General features: G+C 38.3%; 1 protein-coding gene and 1 long non-coding RNA gene across 3 annotated transcripts in view; one reads left to right on the top strand and one right to left on the bottom strand.

The window, feature by feature from the left end:
* Positions 1-18,212, top strand: part of ERP44 (endoplasmic reticulum protein 44) — a 54,764-nt gene extending 36,552 nt beyond the window's left edge. For both annotated transcript variants that reach the window (XM_030011602.2, XM_030011603.1), the window contains exons 5-12: positions 1,167-1,351; positions 1,843-1,958; positions 6,070-6,127; positions 7,468-7,584; positions 11,603-11,714; positions 12,175-12,316; positions 15,386-15,488; positions 17,616-18,212. In XM_030011602.2, the coding sequence (XP_029867462.1) occupies positions 1,167-1,351; positions 1,843-1,958; positions 6,070-6,127; positions 7,468-7,584; positions 11,603-11,714; positions 12,175-12,316; positions 15,386-15,488; positions 17,616-17,717 (935 nt within the window). In that variant the 3' untranslated portion in view covers positions 17,718-18,212. The remainder of the gene's footprint in view (positions 1-1,166; positions 1,352-1,842; positions 1,959-6,069; positions 6,128-7,467; positions 7,585-11,602; positions 11,715-12,174; positions 12,317-15,385; positions 15,489-17,615) is intronic.
* Positions 4,574-17,617, bottom strand: LOC121233231. Its single transcript, XR_005932162.1, has 3 exons — positions 16,236-17,617; positions 5,398-5,511; positions 4,574-4,653 (listed from the first exon to the last, which is right to left on the bottom strand). It is a non-coding gene; the product is annotated as an uncharacterized LOC121233231 (long non-coding RNA).
* Positions 18,213-20,025: the final 1,813 nt, after the last annotated feature.

Here is a 20,025-nt window from a genome sequence, read left to right as displayed (position 1 = left end):
TGTAGCAAAGGTTGCTCCAAAAACTCAAGGCTGATGGATCCTGCTCAGTGTGCCTTGAACCCCTTGCTGGTTGGTTACGTATAAGTTTCCCTGTCAAGGCATAGCTGGGAACTAGCTGCAACACCTATTGCAACCAAAGTGGAAGAGGGACAAAGGGACACTTGAAGAACTCTGGTGGGGTGTAGTGAAGAACCGGATTATTGCCTTAGTAGTGGTTGGAGATAAGGGGCACGGGATGCACATTCATGGGAAACTGGGCTTTATTGCTCCTGCTCAGCTTTCTTTGCTGCTCTTCTAATTTTGCTGTACAACTTCTTTCCATTTTTTATTCTTGTTTTACATTTGTAAGTCTTGTGAATAAATAACTTAAATAACTGACCTGTTATATAAAGGTGAAAATAGCTAGTGCTAGATGAACACAAATACACGTTACTTTGTTGTATGAAGCTCTGTGCGATCCAAGTCTAGAAGAAAGCTGGGCTGTGTGTATAGATGTGAATGAAGAACTGTCTTGAAGGGAATGCTGACACTGGTTGACCAGAGAGGTGTTTGCCTTAATTTGGAAACCTGAGATTTTGCGTTCGTTCAAAATCTGAACAGCTCAGAACTGTGCAGTCTTCTGCCCTTCAGAGGCTTCAAGAAGTATTTTGCCCAGGCTTCATGTTCTCTAAAATTTAAGACGTGACAAGTATATTTCCAGCTCTGTAATTGAGATAAAAGTCATAGTGAGTTTAAAGAAAAATAGGGGATTATTTATTTTATTGAAATTTTCTCATATGGATTAATTAACTGAGATTTGGCAAGCTTTTTAGATTCTCATGTTCTTGTTATGTTCTTAAATTGGCTTTCCTAGTTGTTCATAGGAAGTGTACTGAATGAATATAGCTGACCAAGCAAGTCTTTACTTACCCCAGATTTTGGTCATTATTTATTTCATTTTTTTATGAAGATCAGTACATGTGAGAAATACTGTAGCTGTTATCCATTCTCTCTCCTGTGGTGGCGTTTGGTTTTTGGGTTCTTTTCAGTTTGCCCTTGTTCAAAGATGTGGCACTACTGGTTCAGAGATTCCACTTATGTGTGCATATATACATGTATAAGATACCACGTTCAGTGTATGTCTGTATTTGTAGGGTTTGGGGTTTATTTTCTTAATTTCTTTTTAGCGGATATAGCTCAGAGATACAGGATAAGCAAATACCCAACTCTGAAACTCTTCCGGAATGGAATGATGATGAAGAGAGAATACAGGGGCCAGAGATCTGTGACAGCAATAGCAGATTATATCAGGCAGCAGAAGAGTAACCCTATTCGGGACGTCCAGGATTTGGAAGAAATTAGTTCTCTTGATGTAAGTCTTTCAATTTTATTCCTTCTAAATATATTAATTTTTTTTTAATGTTGAACTGGTGAAACATAATGTATTTGAAGTACATATTTACTTCTTCCTTTTTTTTTTTTTTTTTCCATTCAGAAATGTGGTGAGTGCTTTTTTTAAACTAAGTGGAAAACTGGGTCATTTCCAGTATTACAAATTATTCCAATATAATCACTTTCAACTGCATTCATTTTGTTACAGTAACTCCACAACCAAATTACTTATTTTACTTTTAAACATTTAAAAAGAATCATATGTTGTATTTGACAAGATACTTCTAATATTCCTCACTGGAAAAATATTCACAAGGATGCTTCTGAATGTTGAAAAGGCAGAAAAGAAATAAATTCTGCACAGTTATTGACTGTTGAATGAATGGCACCTCTCTATTTAATATCCTTAGGGAGTAATGATAGTTTTTGATAATTTAAGGTAAGTTATAATTTAACCTTCGTTTTTTACAGCGCAGCAGAAGAAATATTGTTGGATACTTTGAGCAAAAGGACTCTGACAATTACAGAACCTTTGAAAGAGTAGCGAATATTTTGCATGATGATTGTGTATTCCTGTCTGCCTTTGGGTAAGTTTTAAAATCTGTTGATTGCATGACTTCATTATTGAAATTATGTTAATGAGTTGTATACAATTTAATTGAATGGACTTCTTTAATACTTTCAGTGTGGCATAACTGAAGAGACTTACTTAACAGATAAATACAGAGAGAAGGATAGGAGAAGACTCCTCCTAGCCTTAATATTTGCTGTGAGATCCAGCTTTCATTTTTTGCCTCCTGTTTTCTTTTTTCCACTCTTTGTCAGTATAGTTTAAATGTAACTGGGGAGGTTTTAGGGGAAATGCTAGACAGCTGTATCCCAAAGGGAGAGAGGAGGAACAAGTAGGGAAGAGTTTGAAAACTCTTTGGCAAAAATTTTATCAGCTTTGCAGACTGAGTAACTCTTTTTTTGCAACCTCTTAAATTTTTTTCAGTAAAATATGACCATTTTTTGTAGGGTGTTTTTTTCCTTCTTTTTGTAGGGTTGTTTGTTTTTTTTTTTACTTCCTTTTTTCCTGTAAAGAATAGTTCAGTAGTTCCTCGTTCATTTCTGCTTGATGTCAGGGGAGAGGACCTTGTTCCAGAATGTCCGATTTCTGTGCCTGGGTCTGTTTCATGCGAGTTCTATGTCACTGCATGTGGTAACAGTTTAGAAAGGCAATTGCATTGATGAGCTACATAGTGTGAATCTAGAATAAGAACCTACAGAAATTCAAATTTCTCCTTGTTATACAGATTTACAGCAATATTTTAAAATATTAAAAAATCTTCACTGGAAGAAGAAGAACAAATTGGGAGTGATTCCCTTTTTAAGTAGCATAATAAAATGCAATTATAGATTCTTTCTGCAGTGTTTAATGTGCCAGCACCGCCCAATTTAAAGTGATTGGGCATTAATGTGAATGCAGTGGTTTGCAGTCTTGTAAATCTGTGGTCTGCAGGTCTGCTGGTCTTATCACCAAAGAGTGGCCATTATCTCAAATGTTTTCTGATGAGTTCATCCATGCTTGTTCTCAGAGCAACCAATCTGAGTTATTAGAATTTTAAATTATTTTTTTGTCCCCTCGTATGACTTTTCATTCTTTTCAGGAATGCCTTTTAAAAAATCATTACTTTTAAGTAATGAAAACAATACTTTTAAGATTCTCTCTCCTGTTGTTTGAGTCTGTTCATCTTTGGTTTGCTATTTGTAAACTTTGTATAATGAGAAATAGTCTCCCACTGCTCAGTGTTAGCATTTGGTTGTTGGATGCCATTCTTGAATTAGTTACTATGGGGCTTCTTTATTTTTTCTTTTTGTTTTCTTTAGTTATAAGCAATAGGCAAACATAATGGAATGGATCAGAGTTTGATTATTTGTAACCTTCCCATGTAACTACAGATTGCACAGCAGGCTTGTCATTATTCTCTTCTCCAGACTCCCGTCCCTTCCTAGCCTGAAGCTGTTAGTGTTTTAAAGTGCAGCCTTCCAGACAGCAACCTTGGGAACTAAATGTTTTCATCTCTGAGTGGCTGTGGCTCTCAAGCTTCCTAAAAAATTATATGTGAAAAGGCTTCCGAGGGAGATACTAGCTATGTAACAGTGTTTTCTATTCAGATTATATATAGCAAAATGTTTCATGGAGAGCTGGCACTGATGACTCGAACTCTTCTGACTGAGCATCCTAACAGCCCCTGGGAGGGATTTCTGGTTTTGCTATGGACAGAGTTCAACAGTTATATGGTTTGGGAGGTATATGGTAACATGAGCTGTCATGTTCAAATGTCTAGTAAGCTAAAATAAATTCAAAACAATCAATTTGACAGGAAAAAATTACTTCGCTAACTTCTGTCAAGGCAGAAATGTTCCCTGCTATGCCAAAATTATTCTGGCTTTAGGTAGTTGTAATAGCTTATTTGTAAACTGTATTAATGGTACATAGTTGCAGATCATCTTGATGCTTAAAACTATTCTTAAATCAACTGATCCTTACCGTTCTGTAAGATCTCGGGTAACCACAGAGCAAGATTAATGAGAGAAGACTTGTAAGCAGAAGGAGATAGGAGGGATACTGATGAAGAGATATTAGAGGTAGATTTAGAAGTAGAACGAGAGAGGGATAAATCTGAAATGTCTGTAGACATGGAGGAGAATGGCATTGTGCCATTGAGCCATAGCATAGGAAGCCAAATGCAGAAAACCAAAACAAAGAGCCAAAAAATACTTTTACCTTAAAAGGCTATGATGAACTGTAGGTAACTCATGGAGGAGAGTGACTAATCTAGGAACTGTTTTAATTTTATGTTAGCAATCAAATGGGGGGGGGGGGGGGGGGGGTGGTCCAAGAGGTTTACCTTCTAGGTTACCGCTTCAAGAAGAGGCAAAATGCTAACTGAAGTGTTTCCATTTTGGTAGTTGTTTTAAAAAGGTATATCTTCAGGCATTTGGGATTTTCACATCCTGTCCCCACTTTGACTTATCTGAAACAAATCGGTCACAACTGGAGCTACTGAAGTGGCAGGAGACAGAAGAGGACCTTCTGGGTTCCACTGCAGGCGTACCCTAGAGCTTATATTTCGTTATAGATTATTATCAGCTTACCAAGCAGTGATTGGGCGGGTGGCTTCTATGTCTCCACTTTCTTCTTATTCAGTGAAAGATTATCTGGCATGCAAGTGGTTTACCTTAGTGATGCTGGTCACAAAGAAGCCTAATTTCACATTCTGGGAGCAGTCATCATGTCTAGAATACAAAAATGCATTTTTAAAATACACGTATCTAAACTGGTGCAAATACTGATAAGTGTGACATACTATGCAAGGTGCCTTTTGTATGTGATAAGAAAAGGATAATTGGATCAAATTAAATAAATAAAACGTAGGTACTTTGAGTTAAGTCTTACGATGTCTTTTTTTTTTTTTTTTTTTTCCTTGGCCCTCTAAATTGTTCAGACCCCTGGAAGATTTACCTCACCTTGCAGTGAGATAAATTGAGATATTTTTACTTCTCTTTTTTTCCTCCCCCTTACATCTCTTAATCAGTCTTCACCAATGCTTATATTGAGTCTCCAGAACAGATACTATAATTGGAGAAGCTGGAACACTTGGCTAATGTTTCCCAGGGCTGACATGCTTTCTTTTTAGCCTACGGTAAAAGGAAAAGAGATGGGTAGTACATTTTACTCTTTTGTGGCATATGCAGCCAATCAGTTCTGTCTTGCCAGCATGAGTTATGTTGGAACAGCAAGGCATGGGAGAGAAGAGAGGAGGCCTCTTTTGCTGTCTGAAGGCGGTGAAAGGGTTTATTTTTGTTGCGAGCTTTCTTTCCTTGTTTTTTTCCATCTCCCGTGTTGGATGCATACCTGTCCCCATTTGTTTGAATAAGAAATGATAATTTGGGGGGTACAAGCTAGCAGCTTTCAGGGTGCTCTGTTGTGACTGGGATTGAGGAACCACAAAATATTCCAGAGGCAGGGGAGAAACTTACTAAGGTGACATAGAAACCTGAATACCGAGGAGGAACTGCATGTGTTCTCCAGGTACACACGTACTGGATCATCAGTGGTCAGAAGCTGCATGCTCTGTCTTGTGCTCTCTAGATCTGTTTTGAGGGTAAAATGGACAGTGTGGGCTTATTTGCTATCCATTTTCTCATTGCCTGTGCCAGTAGAGCACCTCAAAGCCCTTCTTTATCAGGGTAGATAAGACATAAATTTCTAGTGTAAACAGTGGAACAGGAAGAGTAAATGCAAATGAGAATCCACCTTTCTCACCTTTCCTTCTGTAAGACTAGGGGGTTTTTGGGGTTTTTTTTGTTTTTTTTAATTTACATGAGTATATTAATTCATTAACATTTTTCTCTGATCGTCTCTTATCCAAAATTGTACCAGCATTCATCACTTGCACTTTGATGCCTTTAGCCCACACTTCCAATCTTAGGGATACATCTTGCTGACTCCCTTAATGCCCTCTCATCTAGCCAGGCCAAGTTTCTGTGGAGTCACTTTATAGTTTACTTTAAAGATCAAGGATTTTAATTCTCAAATTTTGAAGGAAAAAAAGAAGTAAAGAAAGGATAGCAAATTAAAATATGATTTTTGGTATCTCAGTTATTTTATTTGTCTGTACCAAGACATGCTTACTGGTTGGTTTGTTGTAGGGCTATTTCAAAAGCAGAGAGATTTAGCGGAGACAATGTAATCTACAAGCCACCAGGGGTAAGTGTAACTATGTATTTTATTCTGCTTATTGTCATTATATGCGAATATGAACTAACGGAGACTATATTCAAATCATTCAGTATGTCACTGCATCTCAAATCTTAATTTTATTTCATCACTAAATAGTGTGAGAAATAGGGTCATAGGATCTAGTGTTTCTGAGTAAGTGAAAATGATCTTGGTCTCATTTGTTGCCAATTAAGTGCACAAAACCTAAATCTGTCATTTTAAATGTCAATGTCCAGAATTTTATTTTTTTTTCTTAGAAATGCAGTCAACTCATCATGTGTATAGATACTTTGTGTGCTGTAGAAGTCTTAAAAATCTGTGAAGTTCAACAGCTGGTGCACTTCATGTTTTTCAAAGCAAGTGACAATTACTAAGTATTTTTCTGACTGCCACTTGCTAAGAGCTGTTCTCTTCATTTAAAAAAAAAATCAAAACAGGAATAAGTAAAATTAACTGTATGTTAACAAACTCTCATAAACATAGTTTTACTTAAGGAAAAATTCAGTACAGAAGAAAATCTGCAAGAATCACTTTTTAGAAACATAATTAATATCTGAAAATCTCTTTTCTCAAATTTAATGTATGAAAAGAGTTGCTTACAAAAGAGAAATAAACAAAAAAAGAACTCAGGGAGGAAGAAGTTTCAAACCTTTTTCTGTGAAAACAGAATTTATTAGGTTACCTAATCTGTATGGCATTTCTGAATTAAGGTGTGCTTAATCATGGCTACAGCTTGCGAAGTCATGGTTCATTTCATGTTAACGAAAATTGTAATTACATTAAAAGATGGCAGCACTGAATTCTGAGTTAAAACTACTAGCAAATAAAGGAGAACAATCATTTATTCATATCGCTTTGGCAAAGCACATGTAAAATACCAGTTTCAAGTCCTGTAAGACATTGGGAGGGACTTTTGGTGAGTCTTTGTAACTATTAGCATGAAGAAGCTTAATATCTGCATTTAGTTTATATCTAAATAGGTTTTTTTAGGTATGGAGATACTATTTCTCAACCTGACAGAAGTCTAAATAGCCTTTATTTGAAGCATCCCTAATTTGGAAACAAAGTATCTTTTCAGTTCTTTTTAAGTTGTCTTAAGAAGTGGAGTTGACTGCATAAATGATCATGTATAATATTTCTTTTTCCTGTTGTACTTTTGTAACATAGTTAATAGAAATGTTGCATGCACAATGGTTGAACATTGGTATATGATTGGCTTTCAATATTTATATGGACATTGTTACTTTTATTTCAGGTAGGTAATCTTATTTGTAGGTAGCAATGTCATTTTTACTGTTTCTCAACTAGTGTATTTTTCTTTTCAACAGGAAAATGCTCCAGATATGGTGTATTTAGGCTCGCTAACCAATTTTGATTTGATTTATGCATGGACACAAGACAAATGTGTACCACTAGTTCGAGAAATCACGTTTGAAAATGGGGAGGTAAGAATCTTTTCTACCATTCTACTTCAGGGGGTTCTCAAAACCAAAATGTTTTTTTCAAGGTCTTTAATCCATACCAAAGAACTTTCTGCATGCTTTGCTTTTGACAGAAAATAGCTGTCAAGTAATGTCTTTTCATTCTTTTGGAGCTTTTTGATTACACTTGAAGTTCACTGGAGGCAGATTTGTGGTAGTTCCATACGATACCAAAGAAAGAGGTTATGATCATGCATATAGATCATGTAAGAAGTCTCTGTTGATTTGCAGAGTGTGGATACTTGGATGCTAAGAGTGTGTGTGTGTAAGAATGTGTGTGTCTATGTATGGGTGTGTAACACCTTGGGTAGGTTGTATTATTCATCTAAAGTAAGTACACATTTATACAGATGCTATGACTAAATGTTGATTTAAGATCTAGACATAAATGTTATTTAAGTGCTTTTTGCATCTGATATGACCTTGAAAAAAATGTTTCTAGTCAGGGTAGAAAATACTCATGTCAGCATGTCCATGACAGTTTGAAGGAGTAAAATAGTTGTGAACTATCCTTAAGTTATAATCAACTTTTAAAATTTAATGTTAAAGTTAGTAGTAGAAAAATGTTAATGTATTAACAACTTCCAAAGCATTATCTAATAAATAAGCACATTAAATGGTGGCTGACCATCTATGGAACTGGCAATCTTCTGGGAATTGTAATAAAAACCATGTGGTTTTTGGGGTTGTTTTGTCTTTTGTTTTTTTTGGTTTTTTTTTTTTTGTCAGTCTGTGTTTAAGCACTGGTACCGTCTTAATCTTTTTAGCTTCATGTGCTCCCCCTTGGGTTTCTATTTTTAACTGTAATTCGTAAGATGGAGTTTGGGAGTTTGCTTTTAAACATCTCTTTTCTTCTCATTCTCCTTATTTTCTTTCAGTGCTTTTCTGTTTTCTTTTGTAACTTACTTCTCTCTCATCTATTTCCAACTCCATATTATAAATTTTTTTGTAAAATAACCAACAGAGGGGGAAAAAAAATCTTTAGAAAATTGGCATAGGTTTGTAGTATCTCAGGAGTATTTGTGCATAGCCACAGCATCTGCTAGGAACTCTGGTGAGGTATGTAACAAAATGCAGTATGTTGTCCATACTGGATCAGAAACCAAAGAATCAGTCATATGATTCGTTCTCAGTTTACACACTGAATTTTTTTTTTTTATCTTGAATCTGCAGTGTATGTAACACTGCTGTTCTGGGCATGCACAACATGTCAGGTTACATGACAGAGGGAGGGATAGGGTGGGATAGACAAAATGGTTCAAATACAACCTTCTAGTCAACCCCGCCAACTTTTATTGGAAAGTTCTGTTAAACAAATTTTAATTCCTCATTTGCAACTCAGAATGTAAAAGATGCCACATGTTAGCATGTTTAGAAGTGTGTGGTAGATTTCCAGTGTACTTTTCCCATGGTAAAATTGCATTCTGAGCCTTAGAAGCCAAGGTTCATCACTGTCAGCTTGTACTACATTGTGTCACGGTTTTTCTGGTTGTTCTCTCAACCCTTGATTCCTGTTTGCTTGGGCAGATATTTACAATTCCAATGTGACATTTTGCCTAGCAACATTTGTTTAAAAATTTCAGTGCTGCCAGTACCCAAACAAATTTAAACATGCCAAAATTGAGATACTTCTGCCTGCTGAAATCCTATGGTATTTAAATGGGCTCTTAATGCATACTGCACAATGTTACAGGGTAAAAATATGGAGTGCTATGACTGTTAAGCTGTGTTTATGGTACTAGAATACCATATAAATAAGGTAAAGACAACAATTTCTACTACTGACTTCAAAGTCAATTTTAAAAATCAAAATTGGCCCCTGTAAACTGCTGGTAGATTTTTTCCCTCATTTTCTTTCTTAATGTTTTCATTATCTGGTAAGTGTCATGGGCAGTCTAGCCAGGAAAGTGCCTGATCTGAGCAGAGTTCATCATTGTGACTTTAGACAATACATAGTAATTGAACTCTGAAGCAAGGTCTTCTGTTTGAGAAGACTGTCCATTTGAAAGGCAGTCCCTGTACTTGACAAGAAAAGGCGGTTGGGATCAGTCGTATCACTCAGAAGAAATCACCGTTTAACCTGTAATCAGTCTGTTTAGTTTTATGTTGTATGAATACAATGAACCATGTGGTCTAATGATGGTGCTGAACGGTAAGTTTTTGAAAGGGTAAAAAGTTTCTCAAAGGCATACAGAAGAAATGTGGGAAGCTCAGATCTAATGAAAAATCTTTTGATACTCTCAGTGCCAAATGAGACAGTAGCTTTTGAGGGAGCAGTCCAAGGCAAATGAAATAGCTATTCCACTTGCCGCATCCTTATCAGTAGGACATGCTGTGAAAGCTGGAATAGAAAAGCAAACGAAGGTACTTTATAGAAACAGGGCCAAAATTAGCAAGACTTTCAAGCCAGCTGTCCTAACAACCTGTTTGGAGGTGAATCGATCTTGTGAATACAACTCATCACATGCAGATATTGAAACCAAGGTTGTCCTTTTAGCTGCTTGCAAGCAAGAGGGGAGCATAGAGCCGGAATACCAAACTCTGTTTTTGGGAGTTCTCCCTCTGGAAATGTACCTGCTGAAACGAGTGAGGAAACGGAGCCGTAATCGTAGTGGTACGAAACAGACTTTTTCCCCGACCTCTAATAGGAGAGGAGACTGAGACCCAGCCAAATTCGTGTGTGTAAAAATAAGAATGACCAAATGTGATTAGTGGTTGGTTTAGGGATGGATTAGGAAGCTTGGATTTCATCAAGAGCACTGACGTTATGAGGATCTTTGCAAGCTGCTGTTAAAAGACCAAGCTTCAACTTAGCTGACAGCCTTGGTTTAAGGGAGAATGACAGCCATTTCATATACGCTATGTAGCTGGCTGCCTACTCGTATGGAAAGTATTTCTTCCAACTTACTGCAGATTGAAAATATCTGAACAAACTATTCTATTTGGTGGCAGAACCTACGAGTGCTACCTTTCTCAAAAAGCGTAGATTTTATTCTGATACAGGCTAGAATCAAAGAAATAGCAGCACTTCCTTGTACACCAGTTGTGCAAATGAAGGATTGGCAAGACTGTAGGCGTTTGTTACTGAAAAATGATTATTTCTTCAATTGGGCTCTAGCGAGTTGAGCTGCTGTTCAAAGGTGCCTAAAAATCACTTTTGAAGCAAGCAAATACAAGTTGTTCATGTTTTGTTTGGGTTTTGAGTAAAAGAAAAATCCTGAATAAATTATTCAAGGAGTTTCTATTTATCTGTCCCTGGACAGAGTTCTTTAAAAGGCACTCGAGCTGCAAGAACGCATTTCTATGAGGAACTAAAGCTTCTCTGTCCAGCAAAGGTTTTCATTTCTTCATCAATTTTAGTAATATACTAACCTGTGAATTTCATAATGGTGTTATACAGATGACCAGTCAGGACACACTTACTGGCAAAAGAGCAGAACTTGATCATAACTGATACAGCTATGTCATTAGCTTCTGCTTTTTCTTTTTACTACTTCTTCTTTTTTTTTTTCTTTTAGGATGGAGTTATTTACAGATATTCATTCATTGTGTTATCCTAAGTAAACACCAACTTATTATATGAGCCAAGCTAGGACCAGGTCTAGAATACACACTTGGCTTTTCATACTGTTTAATACTGTGCTGTTCAGGCCTCATTGCTGTTTCCATGAAGATGATGGGGTTTTTTCCTCAGAATTGGATTATTTCTTTTGAGCAAGTATTCCAGTGCAGGTGTATCCCTTCCCGAAATGTTGATAATGAAATAGCTTCATCCTTTTTCTGCTGTGTATGATACAGAGGAAGGAAACATAGTTAACTCTATCACTCGGGTATCTTAGATGAAGAGTCAGCAGTTAACATCTTTAGTACTGCGCTTTCAACTGTTTTTGAAGTAGAGATCTCACTGAATTTGAAAATTGCTGGAATCACTTACTTGAGTGCCCTTAAGAAGTGGAAGAATTGAGATTTGTTTTCTGTGCAGGAACTGACAGAAGAAGGCCTTCCTTTTCTCATACTTTTCCACATGAAAGATGACTTGGAGAGTTTAGAGAAATTCCAACAGGAGGTTGCACGTCAGTTAATAAGTGAAAAAGGTTTGTAGTAACTCCGGCTACTTCTTGTTTTTACTGGTATAATTTTTTTCAGGCAAACTTAGTAGAGTGGAAGCAAAGACCAAACAGAATCCTAGCTTTAAAGCTCTTGCGACCGAAGGGCTTTTTATGTACTTTTGACAGTGAGGACCCACTCCTGTGGAAATGATTTAAATAGATACACAATTTATTAGTAAGTAACTATTTCAGAAATCCTTCTTGTCTAAATGACTTCATGCAGTTTGAGAGGGCATTAAACAAAACTTCAGTTTGTATTGTGGCCAAAAACACTTTAAGAAAATCCATTATTTTGGGGGTGTTAGTTGTTTAAATCTATTTTCAAGTTTTGCGTGTTGTATCTATCTAATATCTCCACCTTTGTAATACTTATGAAAGTGTTCGGGGTTTCAAGGTAATAATAAAAAAATATTAACATGAATTTTTGTCTGCTCACAATTTTAAGGTACAATAAACTTCCTCCATGCTGACTGTGACAAATTCAGGCACCCACTCCTCCATATTCAGAAGACTCCAGCAGACTGCCCTGTTATTGCCATTGATAGCTTTAGGCACATGTATGTCTTTCCAGACTTCAGTGACTTGTCGTAAGTATTTTTCTTTCTGCATTTTAATTTGAGAAGAACAAAGTAAAAGACGTGCTCATATTTTAATCAGTACTATGATAGGAAGATGAACAAATCTAGGATAGGTAAGGCTGCCTATGTGCGATTCAGTGTCAGAGTCTTAAAGCAATATGAATTGGTGTGAAGCCATTGTTTAAATGGAGTTGCATTGCTTTATGCAAGAAGAGAATCTCACATTAAGTTTTTAGATGCCGTTCTTTTATTTTGCTATTTTCCATAGTAGTTAGGCATTTGCAGCGTGGCATGGTATTTTTAGTGGTGATCTAGATATATCAATTAACTTTAAAAGGTTTAAAATACTACATGGAATGTTTAAGTGCTGTGTTATGCAATAATTACATAAAATGCACCATGTAAGAATTCCCAGCCTTCTGGTTTGGTTTTTCCTGCTGTGCAATTCCAGTCTCCCTGCATTAGTCTAAACTCGGAAAGCTGGCGGAGAAATCCTTGTTGCACGGGTTTCTGAAATTTTCCACATGTAGCTTGGAAAATGGCTGATTATTGGCATGTTATCTGGATAAAATACGTGAGAGAGAAGTATCAGGGTGCTTAGGCGAAATGCCACTTTGATAATCCGCTTACATCAGCCTCTATCTCTTTATCTTGTACTGCCTTGGAAGCAGATGTTCTGTCTCCTGTGGTTCAGTTGAGGAGTGAAGATGTGTAAACATTATCTTCAGGGACTTTCAGCATGAGACAAGTGTTCTGTCTTTGTCTTCAGGTTGTGTGTTAAAATTCCAGTTTCTACCTCAAAGGAGGTGCCTGCATATACACTGCTTCTTAAGTCCTGGTTAGATGCCTAGGCTTTGAGACTTGAACTTCTGCCCATTCATAATTTTTGCCCATTCGTACTTTTAAAAACTCAGGGTATTTCATTTTTGTCAAAGCCAAGGATTCAAAGCTCAGACTTAACATGCAATGTGAACATAACCCCATGTCTAATTCTGCCATTCCAGCAGGCATTTTTCTACCTGAAATGTTGACATTTGGAAGAAGGGTTCAAACCTAGCTTCTCCCCGTAATTCTCCACAGGCTTATTCTTAAAATGTAGTCCCTGTTTGATGTATCCCAAATAGTGCTTTTCAAATATCTAAAGCTATGTATGTGGAAACTCTGATAGTGACTATTTTTCTCCCTGTGTTCCTGTTTCTTTGGAAGACCATGTTCACCGCACATGCCAGGGCTTTAAAAAAAAATAGTGGGATATTTGCATTTCAAAAGCACTCTTTTTATTGTCACCTTTGAAATAGCCCTAAAATAAATTAATATCTCTCATAGGGGAATAGAGATGTTTAGTTTAGACTTTCATGTTATGTTTCTTACATGTTCTGTTTCTGTGAAATACTGTCAGAATAATAAAAGCTACTTGGTTGTTTGTATACCAGTTGTTACATACAAATGAAGAAGAGGGTGAGTGATGTCAGGATTGTAGACAGTTGCTTAATGATAAATAATTATTCAACCTTACTCTAGGAGATTGAGCTGATACTTAGAAATACGTAACAAACAGTTTGGAAACAAGGAGAGCTTGGAGCTCCTGGGGTGATACTCTTTTGCGTGTGTGTGTGTGGTTTGGATTTTTGTTTTGGTTTTGTTGGTTTGTTTGTTGTTGTTGGGGTTTTTTTATAATACATAAAATCTTAATTCTGAGACTTTCATCTACCTGCAAGGACTTCTGCCACTTTAGTACATTTTCTGGACTCTTTTACAAACTGGCTCCAGACTATCTCTTGTAATCTCAGTGCTGCCACCAACCAGTAGGCTTTGGATATGATACTTCCAGAACTGGCCCACTCAGATTTCCTCTCTTTAGGGAGTTGTCTTTTTTTGAGAATAGCCACTTCATAGGCAAATGAGACCACCACCCAATATTTTGTCCTCATACTTTGGCCACCTGGCCCTATTCATCCTGCTGTTCCAGGTTGGAAACGATTGCAGGGAGTGTTCAACAGATCAGTTGTAGGTTCTCAGCAAGAACTGGTCCAGTTACAAGAGGCTGTAGGCACCAAATGCCCTTGCTGCATTAGGAGAGAAGAGGTTGGAGGGGAATGTCTCCAGCAGCGTGCCTGACCTAGAACAGGGCAGGAGCCTAAGGTAAAGCAGGGGATTCTGCTCTCCCTACAACTGGGCTAGAATGAACCCCCTTCTCTCCATCAGCACCAATTCCCGATCTTCTCTGGGAAGGGAAGAAACCCCTCAAAGTACCACAGCAATACTGATGAGTTAGAGACGTTGCTGTAGTGATGGCCTCTGACTCTTATTGTACTACGTTTTATCCACAGAGTTTTCTGATGATCTGAAATATTGCTGATAGCCTGTCTGACCACACTTTGTCCCTCTTTCCTAAATGTAGTAATTGGTCTGATGAAAGGCTCCCTGCAAAACCTGTCTCCATTCATACGTTACCTTTTGATTGCATGCATAGTGCTCACGTTACAGTTTTTTACCTCATCTTTAATATTTATTAGATCAATTCTTCATTTTAAGCTTTTTAGTCTATTTGACATTTCACAAATAAAATTGGATGCTGTAGTTTAGCACGTTTGCTGTGGGTGACAGTAGATGATCTCAGATTAGATTTACATTGATATCCTCTTAGCGCTTATCGCTAGTGTATATGCAGTTGCTCAGGCACTAGAGAGCCTTTCAAAGATGTTTTGTCAATACTGCTACCCAACTGTCATTTGTATCTGTAAACTGTGCATTTGGAACCCGCTGTTCCCTCTTACATTATGGTTAGTGGGGAGCTGAAGTGAGTATACAATGAAGTTATCGGCTAGTACAACTCTGTGGGAGTTATTGAAAAGATGAAGTACTTGCTGTGTTCTCAGGAGACAGTGGAAAGAAAAAGAAGCTGGTAGGATACTTTAACAAACCGTTTGGCTTCCTGTCCTCTATTAATCACCTAGAAGTGGACATAGTGTGCTAGATAAACAGAAGTTGGCTACTCTAAACAGTGCACTTTAAATCTTCTGTGTTTGAACTTAACTTTTAGTAAACATGTGGGTGTTTCTGTTGGATTTGTTCCAGAGTTCCAGGTAAACTGAAGCAATTTGTACTAGACTTGCATTCTGGAAAATTGCATAGAGAGTTTCATCATGGCCCTGATCCAACTGATGTAGCACCTGGTCAGGTAAGGTTACAACAAATACATTTAATTTGGCCATTTAATAAAGACCTTTTTTTTACTCCTTGTCAGAGCTGTACTTTCTAATACGTGTGTACTTTTAACTTCAGTCTCCCGAAAAAGAAATCTGTTTATAGAAGCATAATGTTGCCACTTTGGCTTGGCTCTTCCTTTAAATTCCTTTGGGTAAAGGCAGGGAGAGCATTAGGGGGAAGTATGGTACCTGTTTGCCTTGAATAAGGGAAGAGTATAAGAATATATATTTTCTCCACTGAAACAGAAGATCTTGGGCTAGAGGACTGTTCTGAGCTCATAGAGCTGGTCTTATGTTCTCATGTGATTTCAGTGCAAAAACTGATGATACATCACAGATGCATTATTTCCCACACGACACACTGAGAGGGTGCTTCTAAAGGGAAACACCAGTTGATTGAATGTTTTATATATTTACTCATAGTCACCAATCCAAGCAGGAGGCAGATTATTAGAGCATCAACAAAAGACTGATAAGTGGTAATAGGGCTTATTACTTTTATTAATGCAGTTAACAAGCGGCATTAATAGTGGTCATAGGCTGCATTTGTCAGTTTGGATTCCTCACTTTCCTGCTCAAAGGTTGTCATGCTGCATAATTACATGCCTGGAAGTTACTCCTGGGATCTCTTCAGGAACACAACTACCAGATCCTTCTCCAGACAAAGGAGCACCTCAGTGTTTAGTTTAATACAAGAGGCAGAAAAGAAAGGACGTTACCAGCCTTGATTCCCTCTGCTCAGCCCAGTCTTCTGTGTCTTGATCAGCCTTGTATCTTCTTGATAACACCACTCAGCTCATATGCTTGGTGTCATGCTGAAAAGTGCGAATGTAACAGCCTGTCAGGCAACCTTCTCATTACCTCAGGCACTCTCTAAAGAAATAACTGTTTTTACACACCTCTTAAGTTATACGTTGCATTGTCTAGGGCTCGAAGAGCCACATGGGTTCCAGAGGAGACCTGGCACCCTTGTGTTGGGGTGCCTTGGGCCATCCCAGAACCCATGGGTGAGGGACAGAAACGATTTATGGCTACAGGCTCATTTTCCTGGCCATCTGTGGGATGTGGCAAGGGTGGCACTGTGCTAAGCTGTGCAGCCTCCTGTTGCCCTGCTCAAAGTTAAAAGATTTAAAAGCGTGAAAGCTCTGGAGGGCTTGCCTCGGGCCAGGAGAATGGCTGCTTTTGAATGTTGTCGTAACTCCCTGTGTTTCTCAGGAATTCATTGAGCAACCAGACTGCAAGTCAACAGGAGGAGATGCAGAAAACAGGGCTAGAGACCGAGGCATAGGTCAGGCAGTCGGTCAACTCAGAGCAAGACAGGCGTGCGTGAGGAAGAGACGCTCTGAGGCAATTGCAGTGTAGAGGAGGCTTGGCCAGGGAGGGAGGAAGCCTGCCGAGTCCCTGGATCCTGCTGCCTGTCTGGGCACAGGCTCGTTGCCTAGAACTGCAGGCTTGCTCTTGTCTCCGTTCTTCCTTGAAAAACGCACACCAAACCTGGGATGTTTCCCTTCTCATGTCCGTATGGCATCCTGCCAGCTTGTGGAAGATGCGTACGCATGTGCAATGGAAATTACTGGCCTTAACTAAACCGGAGGCTGCTGTCCTAGGTCATGTATGTCCCTTGAATTGCATGTTTGTTTGGGGTTTTTTTTTTTTGTTTCCATAGAAAATGAATTCTAAAATACTTTTGCAGCGATGACACTTTTGCCCTGGTGTATCTCAAAAAACAGCACGCAAACTAGAATATCTTCAAAGCAAATGGTAGACAGACTCAAATATACAGTGGGGTGCATTTGCAATACTTCTAAGTCGCTTGTACAGAAACTTGTGTGATGGCTGTTACCTTTGAGATGTGGCAACAAAAGGAATATCCCTGACTGATGGTACTTAATGAATGAATGTATGTGTGCATGTGTATTCCACCTATTTGGGACTTACCATGTGCCTTCCAAAAAAAAAAAAAAAACCCCAAATCTCAATTTGTGAGAATGCTGGAGATTCGTGCACTCTCATAATTAATGTTAGAAGTTCATTGAATGGAGGTGATTGATTATTAAAATGAGTCTAACAAGCAATTTACTGTTTGTTCTGTTTTTCAGCCAATTCAGGATTTAGCAAGCAGCCCACCAGAGAGCTCATTCCAGAAACTGGCACCCAGTGAACATAGGTACACTTTATTGAGGGAAAAAGATGAACTTTAAAAACTTGAAATAATCTTGCAAGCCTTTCAGACAGCAGCATTGACTTGTGTGGTGGAAATAGTAAACCTATATTTTCATAATTCTATGTGTATTTTTATTTTGAATAAACTGAAAAATAATTTTTTTTCTCCCCAGGCTTGTAAATACATTTGTTTGGTGGGTCATTCTGTACAGCATCTTTCAAACAGTATGTTCCTAATGCTATAGTAAAATATCAGAGACCCATCCAGACTCTTGATCTAACTCTGTTCTGTAAAACTTTTATAATCCAAATGAAGGTATCCTTGCCAGAGACATGCTGTTAACTTGCACTATCCCATTAAATAGGACTTTTGGGTTGTTTTCTGTGTAACCTTGGTAGTATGTGCTTTTTCTTCTTCTTCTTCATGTGAACAGCTATCCTGGTAATCTATTTCTTTGTCACATTTTTCTCCAACTTAAGAGGGTCTTCTATTCTGGATACTTGGGAGGGGAATAAATTAAAGTTTTACAGAATCTCGTGTGGTGCTTTACTGGGTGCAAATGTCTAAGCAATTAAACAATTCTGACTATTAAAATACCAAGCAAGGAAAGGAGAAGTTTCATGATGATGGCTGTACTTTGAATGAACAGGCTGTATTGACCTGCTCTGGTTTCCTGGAATTAAGATTGTTATATTATGCACATGGTTGTGTTAAAAGAACATGAATGTTGGAAACCCTTCAAAGTAGGAGAGGGGTAGGGGTGGACTGCCATCTTAGTTGTGTCAGTCTTAAATTAACTTCTGTATTAGTCTTTTTTTTTTTTTCATTCTTTTTTTCTTTTGGTCCCTGCCTTCCTGGCAGACATTTACCTTCCAAACAACCATTGCAAATTTTCTGTTACTCTTTTTGTCTGGCTTGTGCCTTATTTATTGCATGTTCTTTGAATTCTGCTCTGAAGAAGGAATTACTACTTTCCTTGTGGGCTTTTCTGTTGTGCGTAATACCAGAACATGGGCTTTTCTCAATGAATCTTCAAGCTGCTTGGTGAGATAAACATATAGAAACTGTTAAGATGGAAAAATATGTTAATTTGGGGTGTATTGCTGGAGATGAATTACTGTTGGATTTGTACAGTAGGCTTACTACAAAGAATCTAGTCCATGACTTGGGCCCCCAAGGCTTAGTGTCCTTAGAAGCAAGCTTGTTCTTTGGATGGGTGGACTACTGGGTTCATGTTTACTTCAGCGAGTGCCCCAGCTTCCGCAGCTCACAGCTCAGGATTCCTTTTGCCTCTCAGCTAGAGGCCACCTACTCGGTTACTGGCAGAAGACTGACATGGTCCTGTGCAGCTGTGGCAAACACTGATCTCGAGAGAGCCTGCTCAATCAAGCCCCTGCAGCAACAGGCACGTGAGCCGTCTAGGGTGTGATTCTGAGCAGGGAGTTGCTAGTACCAACCACCACCAAGCTACAGCTAACTGAGCAGATGCAGAATTGGTAGCTAAAAGCGTATTACAAGATTTTGTTTACAGGCATGCTTTTTTGGTCAGTTTTGTGACTCTGCGTTTTGGAGTGCACGCTAAGTGCTGGAAAGCCAGGTCTTCTCCTGTCCCATTCTCCATCTCATGCCAAATCAAGCATTTTTGGCAGCTGAGTCATACCACCTTCCAGCTGGAATCTAAAGATGTGAGCAGGGTCTGGTTTTAAGGGTGCCACTTGTTATCTGCAGGTGGTGCTACAGAACTTCTGGAGTTGTTCAGGCACCTGAAATTTTAGTCAATTCCTGCATGGTGCCTACAGGTACTCATCCTACTCCTCTGAGGTTCCTGTTTTTCCTTGGGATTCTTAATTATAAATGCTGTTTGGTGGAAGACATCTAAACCTCTTTCTGGAGAAAGATGCTACCTCATCATACACCCAACAGTCTAGTGGCTGGTGCTTTTGGCTAGAAAGTGAGAGAGAGAAACCCCCTCTGCCATTCCTTAATCCAAGTTTCTTTTCTGAGTAAGGACTTGTTCCCAGAGCTTTGGCATCCTAGTGCTATGTAGGCAATTAGATGTAAAAGTTTTATCAATCATCACAGTTACTCACTCAAGTCATTTCATTGTGTACTCATTGGAGTTGGACTTGATTCTCTTGGGTTCTTGATGACCACTGACCTGGCTGTACCAACTTTCATTCAAGTGATTTTTCTGTTTGCAAGCAGAAGGTCGAACAGCTGCAGTCTAGGTATGCTTGCCTCACATGATGTTGAGTATCACTTGAGCTTTTCCGTATCTGATGATACAGAGAATTCGTCTAGAGAGAGCAAGCACTGGACAAAATGGGAGATGTGTTTCAAACTGA

This window comes from Aquila chrysaetos, chromosome 4 (genome assembly GCF_900496995.4).
Source record: "Aquila chrysaetos chrysaetos chromosome 4, bAquChr1.4, whole genome shotgun sequence".
Lineage (NCBI taxonomy): Eukaryota > Metazoa > Chordata > Aves > Accipitriformes > Accipitridae > Aquila > Aquila chrysaetos.
This window is presented reverse-complemented; position numbering and strand designations above follow the sequence as displayed.